This window comes from Hemiscyllium ocellatum, chromosome 20, assembly GCF_020745735.1.
Source record: "Hemiscyllium ocellatum isolate sHemOce1 chromosome 20, sHemOce1.pat.X.cur, whole genome shotgun sequence".
In the NCBI taxonomy this organism is placed as follows: domain Eukaryota; kingdom Metazoa; phylum Chordata; class Chondrichthyes; order Orectolobiformes; family Hemiscylliidae; genus Hemiscyllium; species Hemiscyllium ocellatum.
The window spans coordinates 7,701,576-7,722,445 of NC_083420.1; the positions used below are offsets into that span (position 1 = coordinate 7,701,576).

Below are 20,870 nucleotides of genomic sequence, written 5' to 3' on the forward strand. Positions count from 1 at the left end.
TTCAGTAAAAATAAGAATTAAGAGTCTACCGATGACCCAAAAAAAGGTTGAAAAAAACTTATTTGACTCACTAATGCCCTTCAGGAAAGGAAATTTGCTGTCTTTACCTGATCTTCCCTTTGTTACTAGACCCACAGCAAGTCAGTATGGAAGGGCAGGTAGTGTTGAGGAAGTGGGGAGGCTAGGTTTGTTGATAAAGGAAGTGGCAAATGGAATACAATGTGGGAAAGTGTAAAGTTATGCACTTTGGTGAAAAGACTAGAAGTGTCGACTTAAAAAAATTGAGGCAAGGTGTCTGAAATCTGAAGCACAAGGGACGTGGGAGTTCTAATTCAGGATTCTCTTAAGGTTAATGTGCAAGTTTGGTTGGCAGTTAGGAAGCCAAATACAATGTTATCATTAATTTCGAGAGAGCTAGAGTACAGGAGCAGAGATGTCCTGCTGAGGGTGTAAAAGGTATCTGGTCAGATTACATTTGGAATAAATGGCAGTTTTTGGCCCTGTACCTCAGGAAAGATGTGCTGGCATTGGAATGGTTCAGATGTAGTTTACAAGATTGATTCCAGGAATGTAGGACTTGTTATCTGAGGAGCAGTTGAGGATTCTGGTCTCTACTTGATCAAGTTAAGAAGAATATGGGGAGGGGGGTGCAGGCGGATCTGATTGAGAACTTATAGAATACTAAGAGGCCTCATTCAAGTCCACATGGAGAAGATGTTTCTAAGAGGAGACACTAGCCTCAGTGAAGGGATGACCCTTTTGAACCGAGATGAAGAATTTCCTCAGAGGGTGGTGAGTCTGTGGAACTCATTGCCACAGAAAGCTGTGGATGCCTAGTCACCAAGTGTACTTAAGACAGAGATAGATAGGTTCTTGATCAGTAAAGGGATCAAGGATTACGAGTAGAACACAGGAGAATGGGGTTGAGTAACACATCAGCTATATGACCCCAATTGCTTAATTCTACTCCTATATCTGATGGATTTATGCTGAGGATCCCAAATTTTCACCATGTACAGGTATTTAGTTACTCGGATGAAGGCATATTTAGTTGTATTATCCGGTTTTAGGATGACACTAAATCAGGGTACAATAGTCTATATGGATGAAAACAGGAAATTACAAATGGACATAAAAATGGTAGGATAAACTACCATGTTGGGTTTCAGTGTGGGGCAGTGTAAGACCATTAACCTATGATCCAACAGCCAGAAGGACATTTTTTATGATGAGAGCAAAGGGAATTAAATGTACACATATAAAGACCACTGACAGCTTGTGCACTCGTACAAAATGTAATAACTAATATAATTCCAATTTAAATGGATTGGAATTCAAATTCGGCAATGAGTGATAATTCAATTATAACCAGATTTGGAAAGGCCCCGCTCTGGGGAACACTGCATTCAGTTATAGACACAAACTCCCAGAAAAGGTTATTGGCCTTGGAATGGATAGAGGGCTGGTTCACTGGGACAATAATCTGGTAAAGAGTGTTCAATTCTGGAAACAAGTTGATAAAACTTGGCTTGCATCTCGTTTACAGATTAAAATGGTCAAGGGTCTGAAGTGCATTTCCTTTAAATGAAGATTCCAAAATGATGCCATTACCTAAAATGAGACATATGCCATTTAAGACTGAAATCTGCAAGCGATTTTTCCACACCATGATCTAGTGCAGTAGATATGTGGCAATATCCAACCATCAGCAATTCCTCTCTAAGTCACAGTCCATCATAAATTAGAAATGTATTGCTGTTTCTTTACTGTCATTGGGTTAAAATTCTGGAACTCCCTACCTAACAGTACAAAAAGAGTATATGCATCACATTGTAGCATTTCAGCAATGATTATGGATAGGCAATAAATGCTGGTCTGGCCTGTGATGATCATATCCCATAAATGAATTAAAAGATAACGTACAATTGTGATTTTGGAAGATCACTGTCCTCCCCTGGTTTTTAAGATACTTTCTGTGGGGTTAGGAGGGTATGGGTTCCTTCACTTACTATGGACCAACCTTCCTGCTATTCATGTCAATTTTTGGACTGCCCATTTTTGGAGCCAGGCAAAAGTGGATACTGCAGAAGCTGGAGATTAGAGTCAAGATTAGTGTGGTGCTGGAAAAGCACAGCAGGTAAGGCAGCATCTGAGGAGCAGGAAAATCGACGCTTTGGCCAAAAGCCCGTCATCAGAATTGGAGCCAGCTGGCTGCAGCATGGAAAATATACAGCATACACAGCCCAACAGCAGAGGTAGGACAAAGCCCAGTGTTCACAACCACTCCTGTTGACATCTATCTCATAACATTAACTTCTACATTAATATTGCAGAGTACATAATGTAAATAGTCTCAGTGACAGTGTAAGGTTGTTCCAAACATTGTTAATTTACCAATAAGGACTGACAGGAAAACCTAAAACCAGAGAACATTACTTAGTATTAATAACTGTAGATACTTTAAGTGACAATTATGCCAAATAATGCACTTTTTAATTACTAACATGACAGAAAGCAACAAATGAACAGTATGATAACTATGCAAATGAGAAACTAAATATAATTCTATTATAATGAACATTAAAATTAGACGTCTGGTAATACCATCAAGATTAGAATATAGATTTTAAAGGATGTACTCTAGTTAACATTCTATCCTTCAATTACATTTGCCTTGAATGATCAGAGTGAGAATTAAGGAAAATTGATCTAATACTTCAATTATAGCTTCTGCTTTTAAAACCTAACACAGCAGTTTGAGAAACGTAGCTTGTATCTCTCTGAAACTACCGACTAGGAGCAATGTTGGTGCTGTTGAAATATGAAGCAATTAAAGAGGATTATGATTGCATATGTAATTGCAGAACAGGGCTCATTTGCTTATTCTTTCTTAAAAATCTATAATTCCATCATCTCCTAAATGGTTTTTATAGTTTTTGTGCTCATTACTCAGCTAAAAGATGACGAAAGAGACAGTGAGGCCTACCGTCAGGTCTGAATTAGTTTGCATCTACGGCCCTTCACCTTCACATTCTTCATGTAATTTGAAATAAAGCTGCAGATGAATTTTCTCCATTTCACTTGCTTTTCATTTGTATCCTTTTCAGAGCCAAGATTATGTTCCTCCTAACACTCAGCAACCTCATGGTCCATTCCTCTTATACTTCCTGGGGCTTGCATCTTGTGGTCAGTGGCCTGGATAGAGCACAGTGCTTAAATTTGTCATAATATTCAAGGCTACAGGATTAGTGTAGGTAGTAGCTTATTTTTGGCAGTACAAATTTGATGGACCGAAGGGCCTCTTTTGTACTGTATGATTCTACTAAGGTGTGGCCTACCCAGAGCACTGTACAGCTTCAGATTTTAATAATATAGTAATTTTGCTCAATGTTCTGCTTGTTTTGTTGCAAGACATAGCGCAGTGATTGGAGATGGTTGCCAGTCCTTTATTCATTTCATACAGCAATAAAGGAGCTATAACTATGAGTAGTTACCTACAGCGATGGAAATGTAAACCATTTCATGCCCAACCCAATACAGATCTGCCAATGCTATAAGATTATTCCTTAATTCCATAATCCTGTTCTTAGTAGATTTATGATTGGCATTTAATCAAAAGACATTTTCAGAGTTTAGTTATATGTTACCATTTGGCTTTGATCAATACACAGATATATCCTTCATTAGAAGAAAAAGTCAACTTCAAGAAATTTGATCTTTTCTGAAAGATAATCTACAATTTTTCTAATACTGCCTTTTCCATGGTGAATTATCAAGAATAAATTGGTAACTGTCAGAGAACTGACTCTATATTAGAGTGGTGCTGGAAAAGCACAGCAGGTCAGGCAGCATCCGAGGAGCAGGAAAATTGACGTTTTGGGCAAAAGCCCTTCATCAGGAAGTTATAATTGAAGTATGAGATCAATTTTCCTTACTTCTCACTCTGATCATTCAAGGCTTCATTCCTGATGAAGGGCTTTTGCCCGAAACGTCAACTCTCCTGCTCCTCGGATGCTGCCTGACCTGCTGTGCTTTTCCAGCACCACTCTAATCTAGACTCTGATTTCCAGCATCTGCAGTCCTCACTTTCGCCGAGAGAACTGACTCTGAGCAGTTTAATCTTTGAATTAGACACAGGTTTCAGAAATAAATTGACAGATCCTCAATCCAGTGTGATTTACACCCCTCTAATCCAACGTGATGAGAGGTAAGTGATTATTATTATATATAATCTTTTTAAGACTGTGAAATTTGAATATTGCTGGTTTATTTCTCTGAAGCACTAAAAATAAAGCTAGGTCAGACAGTTCTTCCAAATCAGGTGACCGAATGCAGTCTGTGTTGGAAAGTATTAAGTCTCTGGAATTATGAAGTTGGGAAGAGTATTTGTGGATTAGAAGGCAGGATGTAAGAATTTGATGTTTATAAAATGATGGGGTGGGGGAGGCGGCGTGGGGAAGAGTGTGTGATCCCTTTAAAAGATTATGATTTTTTCCCGGTACTTAGCGATTTGAACATGAGTATGTGGGCAGCAGCTTCATTCGTGATGAAGGGCTTATGCCCAAAATATTGATTCTCCTGCTCCTTGGATACTGCCTGACCTGCTGTGCTTTTCCAGCGCCACACTTTTGTAAACCCCTAGAGTGTTAATGAAAAATTGTTTTTTATTGTGCTGGTTTATGACAGAGATTGTAATAATTGAACCCCATTAACTTGCATTTTGTTCAAGATAATTAAAGATTGATACAAAAACAGAAGTTGCTGGAAAAGCTCAGCAGGTCTGGCAGTATCTGTGAAGTGGAGGTTGACCCCCCCCTCTGACAAATAAAACTGAAACACCCAGAAAGGCTTGTCTTGCCTCACCTCATAATCAGTTAAAAGAAGTGTGACAAGGAATATAACCTACCTCTCATCCCCCAATCCGTTATAAAGGAGTGGTTAAATGAAATAAACCCCTGACACTCACTCTACAATCAACAAGTAACAATTTATTTTTCCAACTCCAACAGTGAACAAATTAACAGAACCACTACCACACCGAACAATTTCCCCCTAACTACTAACTTCCTGAATAAAAGAAGATTCTAATGATATGCTGTTTCAATAAATACAAGTCCCATTTATATAGAGTCATTGAGTCATAGAGATGTACAGCATGGAAACAGACCCTTTGTTCCAAACCGTCCATGCCTACCAGATATCCCAACCCGTCCATGCCTACCAGATATCCCAACCCAATCTAGTCCCACCTGCCAGTACCCAGACCATATTCCTCCAAACCCCTCCTATTCATATACCCATCCAAATGCCTTTTAAATGTTGCAATTGTACAAGCCTCCACCACTTCCTCTGGCAGCTCATTCCATACACGCAGCATGCTCTGCGTGAAAAAATTGTCCCTTAGGTCTCTTTTATATCTTTCCCCTCTCACCCTCAACCTATGCCCTCTAGTTCTGGACTACACGACCCCAAGGAAAAGACACTTTGTCGATTTATCCTATCCATGCCTCTCATAATTTTATAAACTTCTATAAGGTCACCCCTCAGCCTCCAACACTCCAGGGAAAACAGCCCCAGCCTGATCAGCCTCTCCTTATAGCGCAAATCCTCCAACCCTGGCAACATCCTTGTAAATCTTTTCTGAACCCTTTCAAGTTTCAGATCATCTATCGATAGGTAGGAGACCAGCATTGCATGCAATATTCCAACAGTGGCCTAACTAATGTTCTGTACAGCCGCAACATGACTTCCCAAATCCTGTACTCAATACTCTGACCAATAAAGGAAAGCATACTAAATGCCTTCTTCACTATCCTATCTACCTGTGACTCCATTTTCAAGGAGCTATGAACGTGCACTCCAAGGTCTCTTTGTTCAGCAACACTCCCTAGGACCCTACCATTAAGGTGTATAAGTCCTGCTAAGATTTGCTTTCCCAAAATGCAGCACCTCGCATTTATCTGAATTAAACTCCATCTGCCACTTCTCAGCCCATTGGTCCATCTGGTCCAGATCCTGTTGTAATCTGAGGTAACCCTCTTCGCTGTCCACTACACCTCCAATTTTGGTGTCATCTGCAAACGTACTAACCGTACCTCTTATGCTTGCATCCAAATCATTTATATAAATGACAAAAAGTAGAGGACCCAGCACTGATCCTTATGGAACTCCACTGGTCACAGGACTCCAGTCTGAAAACCAACCCTCCACCACCACCCTCTGTCTTCTACTTTTGAACCAGTTGTGTATCCAAATGGCTAGTTCTCTCTGTATCCCGTGAGATCTAACCTTGCTAACCAGTCTCCCATGGGGAACCTTGTCAAATGCCTTACTGAAGTCCATATAGATCACATCTACTGCTCTGCCCTCATCAATCCTCTTTGTTTACTTCTTCAAAAAACTCAATCAAGTTTGTGAGACATGATTTCCCACACACAAAGCCATGTTGGCTATCCCTAATCAGTCCTTGCCTTTCCAAACACATGTACATCCTGTCCCTCAGGATTCCCTCCAACAACTTGCCCACTGCTGACGTCAGGCTCACTGGTCTATAGTTCCCTGGCTTGTCCTTACCTCTCTTCTTAAACAGTGGCACCACGTTAGCCAACCTCCAGTCTTTCAGCATCTCACCTATGACTATCGATGATACAAATATCTCAGCAAGAGGCCCAGCAATCACTTCTCTAGCTTCCCACAGAGTTCTAGGGTACACCTGATCAGGTCCTGGGATTTATCCACCTTTATGTATTTCAAGACATCCAGCACTTCCCCCTCTGTAATATGCACATTTTTCAAGGTGTCACCATGTATTTCCCTACAGTCTATATCTTCCATATCCTTCTCCACGGTAACTACTGATGCAAAGTACTCATTTAGTATCTCCCCCATTTTCTGCGGCTCCTAAGGCAGCCTTGCTGATCTTTGAGGGGTCCTATTCTCTCCCTAGTTACCCTTTTGTCCTTAATATATTTGTAAAAACTCTTTGGATTCTCTTAATTCTATTTGCCAAAGATATCTCATGTCCCTGTTTTTCCCTCCTGATTTCCCTCTTAAGTATACTCCTACTGCTTTTATACTCTTCTAAGGATTCACTTGATCTATCCTGTCTATACATGACATATGCTTCCTTTTTTTTCTTAACCAAACCCTCAATTTCTTTAGTCATCCAGCATTCCCTATACCTATTCCCTTCCTTTCACCCTGACAGGAATATACTTTCTCTGGATTCTCGTTATCTCATTTCTGAAGGCTTCCCATTTTCCAGCCGTCCCTTTACCTGCGAACGTCTGCCCCCAATCAGCTTTTAAAAGTTCTTGCCTAATACCGTCAAAATTGGCCTTTCTCCAATTTAGAACTTCAACTTTTAGATCTGGTCTATCCTTTCTCATCATTATTTTAAAACTCAACCTTACAGCCAGGTTATTTCTTCTGGATCTGTCTGTGTCTTTTCCATTGATCTTCTTTCAGAAACATCTCCTCCTTCGAATTCTTGCATCAGGAACACTTCTCTCCACTGAATTCTGATGTTAGGAATATTGGCTAAGAGTGCGGCTGTGTTTTAGTCACTCTGATGGTTACTCTGAGAGTTGAGAGAGCTACTCTCTTCAGATGGCAGTTTGCTCTCCACACCAATTTTCAAATGCCCTCTTTTTTAATACCCTTGATAGCCTATTAATTTCTTTAATATTAGGTTGGCTCTTGGTTGTCAAAACCATCAGATTTAAATTTAATTGGTCCTCAGTCTCCAAGTGCCTGCTTTAAATTAATTGGCTAAATTAAAACAAAATCTGTTGTCTTGGTAAAAATATTGCTTTGCTTGCCAACAGTATAGCCTTTCGGTACAAATATTTCAATTTGAGCACCTGTAACTGGCAAGCTGCTGCCCACAGACACTCACTTTCAAACCGCTAAGTATAGGGAAAAAAAAATTGTTTAAAGGGACTACCCACTCTTACCTCCTTCCCCCCCCCCATCATTTTATAAACATAAAAGGGCGGCACAGTGACTCAGTGGTTAGCACTGCTGCCTCTCAGCACCAGGGTCCTAGGTTCGATACCAGCCTTGGGCAACTGTCTGTGTGGAGTTTACACATTCTCCCTGTGTCTGTGTGGGTTTCCTCCGGGTGCTCTGGTTTCCTCCCACAATCCAAAGATGTGCAGGTCAGGTGAGTTGGCCCTGCTAAATTGCCCATTGGTTAGGTGCATTAGTCAGCGGGAAATGGGTCTGGGTGGGTTACTCTTTGGAGAGTCGGTGTGGACCCGAAGGGCCTGTATCCATACCGTAGGGAATCTAAATATAAAAATATCTAAATCAAATTCTAACACCTTGACTTCCAATCCACAAATGTTCTTCACAACGGAAGAGAAATCAAAGTTACCATTTCGTGTCTGCTGACCCTTCCTCAGAGGATGGGTTCTGAGGAAGGGTCTCCAGTTAAAAAATGTTAATTTTGATATCTCTTCACAATTGCTGCCAGACCTGCTGAGCTTTTCCAGCAACTTCTGTTTTTGTATCAAACTGAAAGAACCATGAATGCTGTAAATCAGAATAAAATCAGAATGGCCCATAGTGTTCAGAGATGTGTGGGTTAGGTGCATTCGTCAGGGGTAAATGAAAAATCAGGGATAATAGGGGAGGGGAATGGGTCTGGGTGGGTTACTCTTTGCAGGGTTGGCGTGGACTTGTGGGGATTCTATGAAATGCAGGGTTATGGGGATAGGGTAGAGGGGTGAGTCTGGATGGAATGCTCTTTGAAGGGTCAGTATTGACTCAATGGGCTGAATAGCCTCATTCCACACTGTTGGGATTTTATGATTCCATAAGTAAATTGCGACTTCATCTGTTAGGAGTGTTTTGACATTGGGCAATGTGGTGAGAGGGGGTAAAATGTAGGTGTTGCACTTCCTATGATTGCCATAGGGGTGTGGGGTGGGATGAGGTATTTCAGAATGAAATGTGGACTGGGTTGTTGCTGAGGGAACCATTTCTCTGGAATGCTGACAGAGGAAGGGAGAAGATGCTGTTTGGTTACGGCGTTGTACCAAAAGTAGTGAAGGGTGTTCCTTTGAATCTGGAAGCTGGTGGAATAGAAAGTGTGGGCAAGGGAACACTATCGCAGTTCTGGGAGGGACGGAGGAAATGGCAGAAGTGCAGGAAATGGGTCAAACACCATTGAGAGATGTAAAAGCTCAAAGAAGATGATGTTCAAATATTCAACATCTTTAAGAAATAGTGGGGAGGCAATGGTCTAATGGCATTATAGCTAGACTATTAATCCAGAAACCCAGGTAATGTTCTGGCAACAAAAGTAGAAATTGCTGGAGAAACTCAGCATCTGTGAAGAGAAAGCAGAGTCAACATTTTGGGTCCAGTGACCCTTCATCATAACTTATAGCTAGGAAAAGGTATATACGCTGAAGGCAGTGAGTGGCCAAGGTAAAAGGTAAGAGAGAACGAAAGATGGTTAGGCAAACAGAGGCATGGACAGTGGTAAGCCAGAGAAGGAGGGTAATAGGGACCATGAGTAGGTGAGAATGGGTTGGCTATGCTGAAAGCAGCCCATGTAACAACAAGGCCTGGGGTGGGGGGATGGGTATAGGAGATGGAAGAAGGTGTCCAGGCCCTAAAATAATTGAACTCGATATTGAGTCCTGAAAGCAGCAGGGTCCCCAAGCAGAAACTGAGATGCTGTTCTTCCAGCTTGCACTGAGCTTCACTGGAGCACTGCAGCAAGCCTGAGGCAGAGTTGGCCAGAGAACGGGGAGGTCGGTTGGAATGGCAGGCCACCAGAAGCTCGAGGTCATTTTTGCGTTGGCGTTCTGCAAAGTGATTGTCCGGCTGTGATTTGTCTCCTCAATGAAGAGGAGACCACGTGGTGAGCAGCGAATGCAGTAGATTAGATTGAGCGAAGTGTGTTTAGAGTCTTGGCTGGTGAGGAGAGGCAAATCGCCAGGTGTTAACATTTTCTGCGTTTGCATGGGCAGGTGCCGTGAGGGGTGTGGGAATGGGTTTGGAAGTGGAGGCAGAGTAGACCAGGGTATTACCCTACAGAAGGCTGACAAGGGGAGGGGAATATGTGCCTGGTACTTGCATCCTGCTGGAGGTGGTGCAAATGGTGGCTCATAAGCCTTTGGATGTGGATGCTGATGAAGTGGAATGGAGTGGGGGTGGGGGCCCTAACACTGTGTGAGAGGGAAGAGAAAGGGTGAGGGCAGAACAGTGAGAAAAAGCTTGAACATGGCTTTGGGCCCTGTCACTCTCAGTGTTGGAGAATTCTCGGTTGAGGGTAAAGGTGGATATTTCCGAGGCCCACCTGCAGTAGAACAGACCATTGAATTCCTACACGGCAGAAATCGGCCATTCAGCCCATCAAGTTTGCAACTGACCCCCCAAAGAGCATCTCACCCAGACCCACTCACTCAATGGCCAACCCATACATCCCGGGACACTATGAGCAATTTAACCTGCATATGTTAGACTGTGGGAGGAAGCCCAGATATGGGAGAACATGCAAACTCCACACAGATAGTTACCCAAGGGTGGTATTGAACCCAGGTCCCTGGCGCTGTGAGGGAGCAGTGCTAACCACTGAACCATGTATCGATGTAATAGAGGTGGAGAAACTGGGAGAATGGACTGGAGTCTTTACAGGAAGCAGGGTGCGAGGATGTGCAGTCCAGGTAGCTGTGGGTTTGTAGTGGATATTGGTGGCCAGTCTACCCCCAGAAATGGAAACAGAGATGTCAAGAAAAGGAAAGGGGGGAGTCAGAGATGGCCCACGTGAAGGTGAGGGTGGGATGGAAATTGGAAACGAAATTGATTAATTTTGCCAATCCGGAGGAGAGAAGAAAGGAATTCTGATGATGTCATCGATAGATTGGGGAAATGACGAAGGAACCGAATAGAACTGGGGACCAAGGAATGTTCCACGTACCCCACAAAGAGACAGAAATAATCGGAGCCCGTCTGAGTATCCATGGCCACAGCTTTAGTCTGAAGACAGTGAGAGGAGTCATTGTTTAAAGAGAGGACAAGCTCAGCACACGGGGGAGGCTGGTGGTGGATGGGGACAGTGAATAGCAACAGTTCAGGCCTATTTTCCAGGAAGAAGGAGAGAGATCTGAGACCATCCTGATGGGGATGGACGTGTAAAGGGATTGTACATCCATGGTGAAGAAGAGATGGCTGGACGCCACAAATTGGAAATTCTGTAATTAATATAAAGCATCAGAGGGATCATGAATGTAAGTGGGAAGGTACTGGCCAACAGGAGAGACAATTGAGTGGAGGTACAAAGAGATGTGTTCTGTGGGGCAGGAGCAGGCAGAAACAATGGGTCTGCCCAGGCAGTGCTGCTTGTGGATTTTGGGAAGAAGGGAGAAGTGGGCTGTGTGGGATTGGGGGAACATGAGCTGGGCAGCTGTGTTGGGGGAGATCCCCAGCATGAGATGATAACACTGACCAAAGTGGACACAATGGCCTGATGCTCAATGGTGGGGTCACGGTTGAAGGGAAAGTCTGCTTGGTTGAGTTGGACTGAAAGGCCTGTTTCCTCACTGTACATCTCTGTGACGACCATTCAGCCTCTGCAATGTAGAAGTCAGAGTGCCAGGCAACAAGAGTACCAGCCTTGTTGGCAGAGGTTCTAATGTTCTGAGAACCTGGGTTTGAATCCCACCATGGCAGTAAATGAAATTTGAATTCAATAAAAATCTGGAATTAAGAATGTCATGATGACCATAAAACTGTTGCTGACTGTCAGGGGAAAACACGTCTGGTTCACTAATGTTCTTGAGGGAAGGAAACTACTGTCCTTACCTGGTCTTGAATCACATGTAGGCCAGACTAGATATTGTGATTGACTCATAACTATCCTCAGGGAAATTAGTGATGGACAATAAATGCTGGGGAGCTTGCAGTTGGTGGTGTTCCCATGTGTCTGTTGCCCTTCCTGGAGGTTAGTGGTTGTGAGTTTGGAAAATGCTGTCAATGAAGCCTTGGTAAATATCTACAGTGCCTCTTTTAGCTGGTATATACCGCTGCTACTGCTGGGGGGAATAAATGTTTGCAAATGTGACATTGATCTAGTGGGCTACTTTGTCCTGGATAGTGTCAAGCCTCGATGTATTGATAACTAGATAGATGCTTGTTGGCCCAGCAGAGACACAACAAGCCTTTTTCCACGCAGTAAAAACTCCATGATTCTATAATTTGAGGGATTGCCGATCCTTCAATGAGAAAATTGAGTCAGGAATGTACTGGCTACTGGCTGCCCATTTTAACATGCCACAATGGATGGCATCCTTGGGGTTGCTAACCAGTGTGGCAACCAGTTCAATGAGTTCTCTTCCTTTTTTTTGCGCATCTTATCAGTACAATCTACACCATAGAATTTTACAGTATAGAATGAGGCCATTCAGCCCATTGCGTCTGTAACAGCTCCTGAAAGAGCTCCCCAGCTAGTCCCATTCTCCAGTCCTCTCTCTTTAGCCCTCTAAATTAATCACTCTCAAACATATATCCAGTTCTCTTGAAACCTCCTAAGCAATCTGGCTCCACCACTCTCCTAGGCTATCATTCTGGTAAATCTCCTTTGCAATCTCTCTGGGGCTTTAACATCCTTCTTTAAATAAAGATGCCCAGTGCTGAACACAATACTTGTTGGGTTGAAGGGTATGTTTCTATGCTGAACGACTCTATACTCTCAATGAGCTCAATGTTAAATAATGCACATGAGTGTCCTCCCAATAAATTCCAGTGAATAGAGGTAAACTGGTAGGTTTTTTTAGGGATTGAGTGGGGGTAGGGCATTGACTGGATGCATTGGAGAAAGAGAAAGGGAATGAGCTTGAAATGAAGGTTGGAACCTAGTTGTCCGTCTGGATCTTTCCTTCCTTTAAGCTCACCTTTCTTATATATTGATGATCCATCCTGACCTGTTCACAGATGCTCAGCAAAGGGCTCCATTTGATTTCTCTGGAAGGTAGTGGGATTCGGAATTAAAAGATGGTCTAATGATAATCATTACTGATTGGTGTCAAAATCCCAATCTGGTTCACTCGTGTTTCTTAGGAAGGAAGGCTGCTGTCCTTACCTGGTCTAGCTTACACATGACTTCAAACCCACAGCAACGTGATCAAATCATAGCTGCCCTGTGAAGTGATCTGAGAGCCAATCTGTCCAAGCCAATTAGGACAAACAATGCCAGCCTTGCCAGAGATGCCCACATCTTGTACAAATAAAGTGGATTTCGCTGGCTGCACTGGAGACTGCAGGGGAGGTTGTCTGATTACAGTGTGTTAGCTGCATTGGAGACTGCAGGGGAGGCTGTCTGATTACAATGTGTTAGCTGCACTGGAGGCTGACTGAATGCAGTTTGTTAGCTGCACTGGATGCTGCACAGGAGGCTGTCTGATTGCAGTGTGTTAGCTGCACTGGAGGTTGTCTTATTGCAGTGTGTTAGCCGCACTGGATGCTGCACTGGATGCTGTCTGATTGCAGTGTGTTAGCTGCACTGGAGGCTGTCTGATTGCAGTGTGTTAGCTGCACTGGAGGTTGTCTTATTGCAATGTGTTTGCTGCACTGGATGCTGTCTGATTGCAGGGTGTTAGCTGCACTGGAGGTTGTCTTATTGCAATGTGTTTGCTGCACTGGATGCTGTCTGATTGCAGGGTGTTAGCTGCACTGGAGGTTGTCTTATTGCAATGTGTTTGCTGCACTGGATGCTGTCTGATTGCAGTGTATTTGCTGCACTGGATGCTGTCTGTTTGCAGGGTGTTAGCTGCACTGGAGGCTGTCTGATTGCAGGGTGTTAGCTGCACTGGAGGCTGCAGTGGAGGTTGCAATCTCCCAGAATGCAGACAGCCTGCCCTGACGTCAGATGACAGCAGTCGGAGCTGTCGGGAGGGGGGTGTTTTTGAGGCTCGAGAGGGAGGACCGGACTGTCCGCTCTCGCTATTGTCTGCAGAAAGGGAGAGGCAGCCCAGCCCAGGGACAGAGGCGCTGAGAGTGAGAGTTGGAGGGGGTGGTGTGGACGGTGTGAAGAGGGTGCAGCAGCAGCGGCGGTGGGGTGGGTGTGTGAGCGGAGCGAGGATGCACTAAGAGCGGCTGAGCCCGCTGCTCCTCTCCCCAGTCAGTGCGCTCGGTCCCCGGGCAGCCTCCGGCCACGATGATGGAGCTGGACGATGGCGTGGTCTACCAGGATGACTGCTCGGTGTCCGTCATGTCCGAGCGGGTCTCCGGCCTCGCCAACAGCATCTACCGGGAATTCGAGAGGCTCATCCACAAATACGACGAGGAGGTGGTGAAGGAGCTGATGCCGCTGGTGGTGAATGTGCTGGAGAACCTGGACTCGGTGTTCACCGAGAACCAGGAACATGAAGTGGAGCTGGAGCTGCTCCGGGAGGACAACGAGCAGCTGCTCACTCAGTACGAGAGGGAGAAATCCCTCCGCAAGCAGGCAGAGGAGGTGAGTGAGGGAGTGAGGACACACGACAGCCTCCAGCACAACACCCCCACAACCCCCACACCCTACAACCCCCCCACCCCCTCCACAACCCCCCCCACCCCCTCCACAACCCCCCACCCCCTACAACCCCCCCACAATCCCTCCACCCCCCACAAACCCCCCACTCCCTAAACCCCTCACAATCCCCCCACCCCCTACAACTCCCCCCACAATCCCTCCACCCCCCTACAACCCCCCCACCCCCCCACAACCCCCCCCACAACCCCCCCCACCCCCCCACAACCCCCCCCACCCCCCCACAACCCCCCCACCCCCCCACCCCCCCCACAACCCCCCCACAACCCCCCCACCCCCCCCCACCCCCCCCCCCCACAACCCCCCCACCCCCCCCCACCCCCCCCACAACCCCCCCACCCCCCCCCACCCCCCCCCCCCCACCCCCCCCCCACCCCCCCCCCACCCCCCACCCCCCCCCCACCCCCCCCACCCCCCCCACAACCCCCCCACAACCCCCCCACAACCCCACCACCCCAACAACTCCCACAACCCCCCCAGACCCACCTCACATTTCCCACTGCCTCAGAATGATTGTTGTCTTCAGTCCCTCAAAATGTCAGTGCCTGAACCCCCCAGACCCTGTCAACTCGCCCGACCCTGTCAACTCCCCCCCCCAGTCAACTCGCCTGACCCTGTCATCTCGCCCCCCCATCCCCACCCCCCCAGTCAACTGCCCCCACCCTCACCCCCCTCCCCCTCATCCCCAGTCAACTCCCCCCACCCCCACCCCACTCGCCCCTCCCCACCCCCCCCACCCCCTCACCCCCCCCCCACCCCACCCCACCCCCTCACCCCCCCCCCCCCACCCCCTCACCCCCCCTCACCCCCACCCTCACCCCCACCCTCACCCCCACCCCCACCCTCCAGTCAACTCCCCCCACTCCCCGTCAACTTCCCCACCCCCACCCCCACCCTCTGTCAACCCCCACCCCCACCCTCTGTCAACCCCCACCCCCTGTCAACCCCCACATCTGTCTTTCAGCTTGATCAGACCTTTCAATCTGTTTAGTGCTTCAATTTTTATATTTCTTTCAATTCCTCAATTTTTCTTTTTTGTTTCATTTTTCCAATTCCTCAATTTCTAATTGCTTGATTTTTCCAAACCCTTCATTTTTCTACTCCCAATCTTTCAATCCTTCATTAATTGTCCAACTTTTCACTTCCTCCACCGATCAATCCCTCCCATTCATCACCATTTTCCACCGTCAACTGCTCCAATCCGTGTGTGTTAATTTGATCAGCCATTTATTTCAGCCTGGCCACTGTTTTTAAATAATAACTTTAAAACGGAATATTGAATGAAATACCCGTTCCCTGCCCGAAACACTGGCTGAAAGTGTCTCTGTTCATGTAACATGTTTCTTAGTTACCGCATTTCTGAGCTGCCTTCAACAGCCCCGTGTTCCGGAGTGTTGCAATCAGTAATCACGTCGATTAATTTAATAAAAAGGTTTCTTTTTCCTGATTTAACCAAATGGAAAACGTAACCGCCAAAGTTCAGCTGAATAAAGTAACGCTGAGATGAAACACGCTTGTTTTGCAGAGACTAGCTCAGAATAAATGTTGCCATTTTAGATTCCCTTGTCAATTTGATGCGAACGATTATTCTGTGTTGTCAGTTGTTCCCATCCATCTATAGACTTTGCCGCGTCTACGTGTGTTTGATTTCATGTTTACATAGCGACTTGAATGTGTTTCTGTTTGATTGGGGGCCCCCTGCTCTGTGTCATTTGAGCTCTGTGTTGTAAATGTATGGACCAAGCTGCAGTGGGAACAATAGTCATTTTATTTTTTTCTCTCTGTCTGCAGATTTCTGCAATGATCTTGGCACCTTTTCAGTGCTTCTTCATGTGGTGGTTAGGACGAACGAGGGTGGATTCAGTCAGGGGAAGTCTAAAACGTAGGGAGCCATGTTGGATAGATTCCAGATTGAGAGAGACTGGAAGGGGTGTGGGTCTTCAGTTGGGGTCCATATTCAGTAGGTTTACCCCATTAAAATAACAACATAGGCCCTCAGTAGAAAAGATGAGAAACCTCAAAGAATATGTATATTTTAACCTAGTTGAATTTGTAATAGTGCAGATTCTAATGCTGTTAGCAACACAGAAATGGATATTCTTGCAGTCTGCAGAATCTAGAAATTTCTATAACGTCGAAGGAACTGTAGAGAGCCTGGAATAGATACGAGTCTGGACAGAGTGTGTTGAGTTCAAAACTGAAGGTGGAGGGTTGATGTTATATTCATGAGTAGGACAAATAATCAAAAGCACTAGAAAATAACTTATGGCTCCCTAGTGGGTGGCTAATGGTTTGATATCGAGTTATAAAGAAAGAAGATTCTCGACTTTATCCCAGACATGTGCTGAGTTAGCTATTTTTTGACTGAGGTAATGGTAATATTCCCTCTTCCTTCGCCTGAGGCTTCGGTGTTTTGGTTAATTTCTTATGGGCATCACTGACCTGTTCTGCCCTGGGGAAGGGAGTGAGCTATCTCTTTAAACAATTGCGTCCTTGGTATGGAAGGGCACCAACAATTTGCAGAGTAAGGAGAGGGAATGTCAGTCAATTTCCATTCTTATGAACCACCCAGCAATCTCCACCAATGCCTGACCTAGAGGGCAGACTTGGCTGAGGTGCCATCCATTTTCCCCACCACCTCCTGACCGATTGGGGGGAAAAAAAGTTGCAATTTCTTAGCAGTTTTCACAACCTCAAGATGTCTCAAAGTGCTTTACAGACAATTTTTTTTAAATTAACAAATAATTCAAGACAGCAAAGAAAGTGTTTGACTTGCTTGCCTTTATTAGTCAGGGAATGGCATAGGAGTTGAGAGGTCATGTTGTGGTCATACAGACCATTGGTTAGGCCCCTTTTAGAATCCTGCGTTCAATTCTGGTCTCCCTGCTATAGAAAAGATGTTGTTACCTTGAAAGGGTGCAGAAAAGATTTACAAGGATGTTGCCAGGGTTTGAACGATGGGGAGATGCTGATGGGCTGGGGCTATTTTCTGTGGAGTGTCGGAGGCTGAAGGGTGACCTTATAGAGGTTTATAAATTCATGAGGGGCTTGGATAGGGTGAATAGCCAAGATAATTTTCCCCAGGGTAGGGCTGTTCTAAACTAGAGGGCATAAGTTTAAACCGAGAGGGGAAGGATTTAAAGGGACTTGAGGGGCAACTTTTTCACGCAGAGGGTGGTGCATGTATAGAATGAGCTGCCAGAAGAAGTAGTGGAGGCTGGTACAGTTGCAACTTATAAAAGTTGTCTGGATGAGCACATGAATAGGAAGGGTTTCGAGGGACAAGGGCCAAATACTGGCAAATGGAGCTAGATAAATTGTAGGATATTTGGTCAGTATGAGTGAGTTGGACTGAAGGGTCTGTTTCTGTGCTGTATGTCTCTATGACTCTATTTGTCTCTTCGAGTCTGCTCCCCCATTCAACAAGATCTGATTAAAACCACAACTTCATGTTCCAGTCCACTGCTGATGACCTTTCACCCCCTTATTTACCAAGAATATGTCTAGGTCTCCCTTAAAAAACAGTCAAAATCCTTGCTTCCAGGAAAAAAGGAGGTTCCAAAAACCCTCAGAGAAAAAAGCACAACATTTCATTCTTAAATCGACAACCATCTTATTTTTATGATTTGGCAATGCCGGTGTTGGACTGGGGTGTACAAAGTTAAAAATCTCACAACACCAGGTTATAGTCCAACAGGTTTAATTGGAAGTACAAGCTTTCGGAGTACTGCTCCGAAACCAGCACCTGATGAAGGAGCAGCACACCGAAAGCTAGTGCGCTTCCAATTAAACCTGTTGAACTATAACGTGGTGTTGTGATTTTTAACCTTATTTTTAATCAGTGATCCCTAGTTCTCGATTCCCACACAAGAGGAAATGTCCTTTCCACTTCACTTGGTCTAGCCCCTTTTGAAGTGTAGCCATTACTATCAAGATAGGGTCATTTTTATTCCACAGAAAAATCTGACATTATAACCAGGTAATCGCTTTGGTGATGATGGCTGAGAATTTAATATTTGCAAAGGCACTGGAGGAAGCTCCATTTGAAACAGTACTACGGAATCTTATAAATCCACTTTGGAGCAGGGTTGATGTTCCTTGATTTAATGGCTGAGAGACAGGATTTCTGATGGTGTCACAGCTCTGGTGCAGGAACGTCAGCCTGGATTTTGTGCTCAGTTCTCAAGACTGGAATAGACAAACACAACCAGAGGCTGGAGCTGTAGCACTGATGGATAAACTAATTGCCTAAAATTCGTGTCTTGGATCATGCAGAAAGGATAGCCACTTGAATATGAAATCCAAGGAAACATGTTTTAACATGTTTAAGCGTTGTAGCAAACTAACCTAAAGCTGGAAACATTTGGACCTTAAGAAAATTAACCGTTACCATAGAGAAAAATAATGACTGTAGGTAATCTTCTAAATGTGATTAGTGGATATTGGAAATACTGTGGGTGACCTTCCAGAGATTATCATCCTGTGGTTTCAATTGACTGGAAGTAGTGAACAGGACCACTGAGCGTTCTGACAGTAGAGGGCGACACTGCCAGTGCCTCTAGATAATTACCCTCTTTATGCCAGCCCACTGAACATTTTACAAATGTGGGCTATGCTGGCAGGGAGTCTTGGAGACCGTATTGACACACGCTGAGTCTGCGAATTCTGACAAAATTCAGAACGTTCAAGCCCCGGTGGGGCTATACAAGTGTTTTTAACCAGTCCTTGGTCCTCTCTAACCTCCCATTCTTCACTCTGTCCACAATCTCCTATTCCCTAATTTAATTGCGCCACCGTTAATAAATGGGCTTTCAGCTGCCCTGGGACTTCAATCTCTGGAATTTCCCTCCCTAAACTGCCCTTTTCTCCCACACCTCTTTCTCAAATGCTTCTTAAATGCTACACCTTTGATCAAACTTCTCATCATCTGTTGTAATATCTCCCATGTGTCAAACTTGATTTGATAACCCTCCTGTCAGCACTTTGGGCCATTTTATTATGTTGAAGTCACGAGATGAAGGGAAATTGTTGTTATTTGAAACAGAAAATCAATAGGACTTGATTTTATCTGACATTTTAATCAAGATTATTGTTCTTAATACATTACAGGAAATGTGTCATAATGGCAATCATTTTTTCACTTTATAGTATATTGTTTTATTTTAGTTATGTTATTTGCATCATTATAGCAGTAGTTTGTTTACTTCCTACCATAGGGAAAATATGGTCACAGAATTTGATAAATGTGCTTAAGAGCGTATTTAAAATGAGAAGTCTAAGTGACAATACAGCTATCTAAAAGGTATTTTTAAATGAGCAAATTTGTGTTACCAATGTTATATTACACTTGTCTGACCTACTCATTATCCTTTGATGTAGTCATCGGGTAAATTTAACATGGGCCTAGATCAGTGGTGCTGGAAAAGCACAGCAGTTCAGGCAGTATCTGAGGAGCAGGAAAATCCATGTTTCAGGCAAAAGCCCTTGCTCATTCCTGATGAAGGGCATTTTGCCCGAAACGTCGATTGTCTTGCTCCTTGGATGCTGCCTGACCTGCTGTGCTTTTCCAGCACTATTCTGATCTAGACTTTGATCTCCAGCATCTGCAGTCCTTAATTTTGCCCAGTTAAATTTAACATGGATTATGTGTTCTTTCCCTTTTTTTGGATTGGGCAGAGTACATAGGCTGAATTTCCACTGACAGCTCTTGGTTATTTTCCAAGTTTTACTGGGATCCCCCATGTAAATTAGGACCTTGGTTTAATGATCCCCAGGGAAGGTGTTTGTGCTGCTCTGTATTTGTAGACAGCTGAACAAGATGTGGAGGGAATCATAACCTTCATCGTTGTATCTATGCAACAATGCTGTGCATTCAGTCTGCTAAATATGTATTTAATAATAGTGAGATAATATGTGACTAATTTCACTTTGAAATATGTGTTGTTTTTGTAGTTATTTGGAATGGGAGATACGATTGTGTATTTGTGATCAATTGGTTGAGAGATCATGCCTGTTCTGTGTCATAGAGTCATAGAGCTGTACATCATGGAAACAGACCCTTTGATCCAACTTGTCCATGCCGACCAGATATTCCAACCCAATCTAGTCCCACCTGCCAGCAGCTGCCCATATCCTTCCAAATCCTTCCTATTCATATGCCTTTTAAATGTTGCAATTGTACCAGCCTCCACCACTTCCTCTGGCAGCTCGTTCCATACACGTACCACCCTCTGCGTGAAAAGGTTGCCCCTTAGGTCTCTCTTATGCCTTACCCTTCTCACCCTAAACCTATGCCCTCTAGTTCTGGACTCCCCTACCCCAGGGAAAA

At 44.6% G+C, this 20,870-nt stretch overlaps 1 protein-coding gene across 6 annotated transcripts in view; it reads left to right on the forward strand.

The window, feature by feature from the left end:
• The first annotated feature begins 13,884 nt into the window (after nt 1-13,884).
• Nucleotides 13,885-20,870, forward strand: part of mapk8ip3 (mitogen-activated protein kinase 8 interacting protein 3) — a 212,491-nt gene continuing 205,505 nt past the window's right edge. For all 6 annotated transcript variants that reach the window (XM_060840465.1, XM_060840468.1, XM_060840469.1 and 3 more), the window contains exon 1: nt 13,885-14,467. In XM_060840465.1, the coding sequence (XP_060696448.1) occupies nt 14,168-14,467 (300 nt within the window). In that variant the 5' untranslated portion in view covers nt 13,885-14,167. The remainder of the gene's footprint in view (nt 14,468-20,870) is intronic.